Here is a 4,302-nt window from a genome sequence, read left to right as displayed (position 1 = left end):
CTCGAGCATTAAAAATATATAACTCTTTTGTATATTAATATAACTGAGTAGCGAATGTAATTATTCTGGCTGACTTGCTAAATGTATAAATTTCCCTAAAATGAATTAAGCCAACTAGAGCAAGGTGTGTCAGGTACCTTAGAGCTCTTTCTTTCACTATCAAATCTACTTTCAATACTGTTTTTAGCTTGACTTCTCTCCCACCAAAACACTTCAAATTTAAATTCATGAATTCGTTGTCCGCCAGCCATTTATACTATGTTTTCAAATGAAAAAGCTGGTGATGATTAGCAGTTCGTATTATTATACACTTTCATAACTGAAGGCAAGGAAATTTTCATAAATAATTAGGTAGAGATTTCATGTTATCGATCAATGGTTATCTCGGCCAACGCTTACTCTTCCATTATAAGATTTTCATTTGTGACAATGAAAGACAGCCTGTAGTTTAGATAATGTTCTAAGTTTGAATATAACCTGTCAGTATATTCTTTCAAAAGATGCTTTCACTATAAATAATAAGTTTCTCCTTTAAGCATAATTCTACAAATATATTGTAGTTATCCAATCTTAATATTGACCATGGATGGCAAGTCCAAGCTAGTTACACCATCCAAACAAAATGTTACTAAAAATAACTTGACTAATACAAATAGGTTATGGAGAACCATGGTTGAGCAAAAAAATTAGGTGAATTATTTTCGTTGATGGGCAAAGTTACTTGGTACATGTGCTAGCGAGAGATAGAATTGTCAAGGTACGCACAAACTGATCCAAGCACCACCATTGGTAAAATAATATATACAGAGAGACAATTTTGAAGGGGTCTAGGGAATAAGGGAGGCTGACCCTGACCCAAACTGAACATTTTTGCTAACACATTCAATATAATAGGCCACAAGCAAAGCCTATAATCAAGAAACCAAAATTTGAGTCGATCCAAATGAGACAATGAGCAATATTTGATTGTCATTTTCTTTATGCTAATCAACTTTCTAACAGAGATTTTATAGAACTTGTTAATTTTATCACAAATATGTACCAAAGTGGGGACCTTTATATGGAATCTAGAACATGTATACGACTAATTAAGCCCACTGGCCAATGTTAACAATTGTGAAGGACAGCTATTTGTATCCAAAGAAAACTTGGAATCAAAATTGCAATATCATCATTCATCACTTATCACAATAAGAGTAACTAAAAGAAGATGCAAAAGGCGCAAGTTAACATTTCAGTCAGTACTTTACAGAACTATGTCAAAAGATAACATCCTACAAAGAAAAATCAACTAAGAGCTTTTTGATGGGAACATTTTGCCACTTAACCAAGCTGCCAACTTAGCTTATACACACCCAATGCACACCCCCCCCCCCCCAAAAAAAAAGGCCACAAGCAAAATCTATTATCAAGAAACCAATATTCGAGTCAAGCTATATGAGACCATGAGCAAGATTTGATTGTCATTATCTTTATGCTAACCAACTTCCTAAAAAGAATTTAACAGAACTTCTTAACTTACATCACAAATATGTACCAAAGTAGTGACATTTGACACAGAACAAAGATCATGTATGCGGCTACGCCACCAGATACTAACTACTTATTAAACAGAGATAGTGTTACCCCAATCCACAACAACTTGCCAAGGACAATATATCTTTTATAGCCGGTGTCCGAGCCAACTTGCACGCACGTCGATTAATTCCATAAGATACTTGCTTCCCACCAGCACAAGTACCGGGTAATGAGAACATTCGTAATTAAAAAAACTCACAAAAAAAGTATATGCAAAAAGCAGTGCAACTAAGAAAAAATTGGAATCAACTCTATAAGATTTCCCAAAGTGCAACATTAAAGTTCATACCTAATTAGCATATAGTATCATCCTACATTGTACTAGTAACATTTCAGTCAGTTCTTTGCAGAACAATGTCAAAGGATAACACTCCAGTAAAAAAACAGCAACTAAAAAGAGCATATTGATGGGCACATTTTGCATCTTACCCATGTAATTAACTAATTCCCAGGGTGTTTGTCAGTGGCGAAGACAACAATTTCTCTAAGGGTGTTCAAACTTGGAAGAAGTGAAAAATTTCCCGACAAAGGGTATTCAATATATGTTATATACCTCTAAAATCTAATATTGACGAAGGGTGGTCAATCGACCAAGCAAATGTAGCTTCGCCCCGGGTGTTTGCTACCTCTCACTAGGACAAGCACAGGGTACTGAGAACATTTTTAATTAACAAACAATATACAAAAATCAGTACAATTAAAAAAAGTGGAATCAAATTTATAAGATTTCCCCAAAGTGCAACATCATACCTAATATCATGTTACTCTCCTACATTTTAGTAACATATCACTCAGTAGTTACAGAACTATGTCAAAAGAAAACACCCCAAAAAAGAAAAAAGAAGAACTACTACTATAAAAAGCACTTTGCTGGGCACATTCTGCATCTTTAGCAAGATGCCTTCTTAGCATATGAATACACCCAATAGCACCAATCCCACCCCCACCCCCACCCTCCAAAAAGAGTAACTAAAAGAAGATGAATGGAAAATTTAAAAAAGAAAATGAAGTAATAAAATTTTCATCTCCATTTTCAGCTTATACTTTCTGACTAAAGCCTAAATTTATAGTTGTAGGAACTACTAATCTAATCAAACGGTTCAAAATGGCGCATAGTAACAAGAAGGGCACCTGATCAAACCATTCTCATTACAAGCCGTGCAAGTCCTGAATCCGCCTTTCTCACTATAACACTTGTGGGACCCACTGCACTCGTCGCAGAGGATAAATCTATGGCCGTCACACACTTGGCACACGCCGAACCCTGCCGCCGGAGTCAGCCCTTCAACGTACTTCTTCAGCTCGCCGGCTTCATGCAGCTCCCGAATCTCGTCCGCTCCGCCAATGTACCTCCCGCCGATGAAAACCCTCGGCAGGGACAGTTTCGTCTTTTCACGTACACCCAATATCGTCCTCAGCTCCTCCATAAACCCGGCGTCCATCGACACATCTCGTTCGTCGATCGAAACCCGGAAGCTGCGTAAGATTGTTCTCACGGCTTTACAATCGTCAAATGTAGAACGGATTACTCTCAGGCTCGTGAAGTAAATCACAATCTTTTTCTCAGCTCCTGGGATTTGAATCAACGGCTCTGATTTACGGGGAGCTGATTCGGGTTTTGAATCGGGTACGGGTCGGGTTGAGAGAGCACGGAGGATGGCGTTAACACGGCGGACGCGGTGGAAAATATTGGGCTTTTTGGTCGGAGTGGGTGAGTTGTTGCTGGAAATTGAATCGTCGGAACAAAGGGTTTGAATATCTTTGAAAGAAGGGCAGGAAAAATTGGGGGAAGAGGGATTGTGAACCCAAATCTTTGATTTGGTTCGAGTTAGCAACATTGCTTGACAGAAATCGAGAACCAAAAAAAACAATGAATTGAGATTTCGGTCTGTTTCTTTTTTGACAGTTTAATTTTGGGTTCTGATCCAATAGAGAGATTGTGGTGTTAGAATTTTTGGGAATAAGCGAAAATGGAAGAAAAATATAGGGATAAAAATAGTAGAGTTTGAGGGTTTGGCGTCAGTGTTAAGGAAATAGAGAAGAGGGATGCGAACGCGGTGTAAGTTGTCAGGGTGGGTGGGGGGTGCCAGAAGAGAGAAGTGAAATGAAGAAAAAAGATAAAGGAGATTTTCACACCCAAAAAAAGAAGATAAAATAAAATGAAGGAGAGGAAAAATCAAGACTTGCACGTGTTTGGTTTGACTGAATGGTTCCATAATAATAGTCTGTTTTAAAGAGATTAGTATTATATTTTTATTTAAAAATAGTTAACATTATACTTCATTTTTCTTTTTATTAAAAAAGTTAGTCATATAAATATTATGACAAGTTTAATTCGAAAAATTTATAATTATACAAATGTTATGACATATTTAAGACACAAGCTATAACAATAGTAAGGTAGAGGGTCAGCTGAGTTGGTTGAGTGAGTGGTTTACCACACGAGAGATGCATGATAGATTTCCCTCGCTAGTAGCATTCTCAATCAGAGCTCGTCGCACTGGGCTTGCCTAGGAGAGTTTACATCTCCGGTATGATTTGCGAGTTATTATACAGTGAGCAGATTACCTTGTGCACACCCACAAGGCAGTGGCTAGGGATTTCTGTATGGGTCAAAATCTTACCACAGTGGTCGACCAAGCTGGGACCTCGCCTAAGTGCTGAAATGGCGAGAAGCACCACGACCAACCTCAGTCCAATCAACGACAGTATACGTCAAGTAAA

At 37.8% G+C, this 4,302-nt stretch overlaps 1 protein-coding gene across 1 annotated transcript; it reads right to left on the bottom strand.

Annotated features, from left to right (window-relative positions):
• On the bottom strand, window positions 2,271–3,690 carry LOC109226980 (uncharacterized protein At5g39865). Its single transcript, XM_019391949.1, has one exon. The coding sequence runs from the start codon at window positions 3,414–3,416 to the stop codon at window positions 2,679–2,681; it is 738 nt and encodes a 245-aa protein (XP_019247494.1). The 5' UTR covers window positions 3,417–3,690; the 3' UTR covers window positions 2,271–2,678.

The sequence above is a fragment of the Nicotiana attenuata genome, chromosome 6, assembly GCF_001879085.1.
Source record: "Nicotiana attenuata strain UT chromosome 6, NIATTr2, whole genome shotgun sequence".
Taxonomy (NCBI): Eukaryota; Viridiplantae; Streptophyta; class Magnoliopsida; order Solanales; family Solanaceae; genus Nicotiana; species Nicotiana attenuata.
The sequence above is the reverse complement of the archived record's forward strand: the minus strand, read 5'-3'. Positions and strand labels throughout refer to the sequence as shown.

Bases quoted from the DNA above. Each gene is read 5' to 3' on its own strand.
- LOC109226980 (XM_019391949.1), bottom strand. From the start codon at position 3,416: ATGTTGCTAACTCGAACCAAATCAAAGATTTGGGTTCACAATCCCTCT.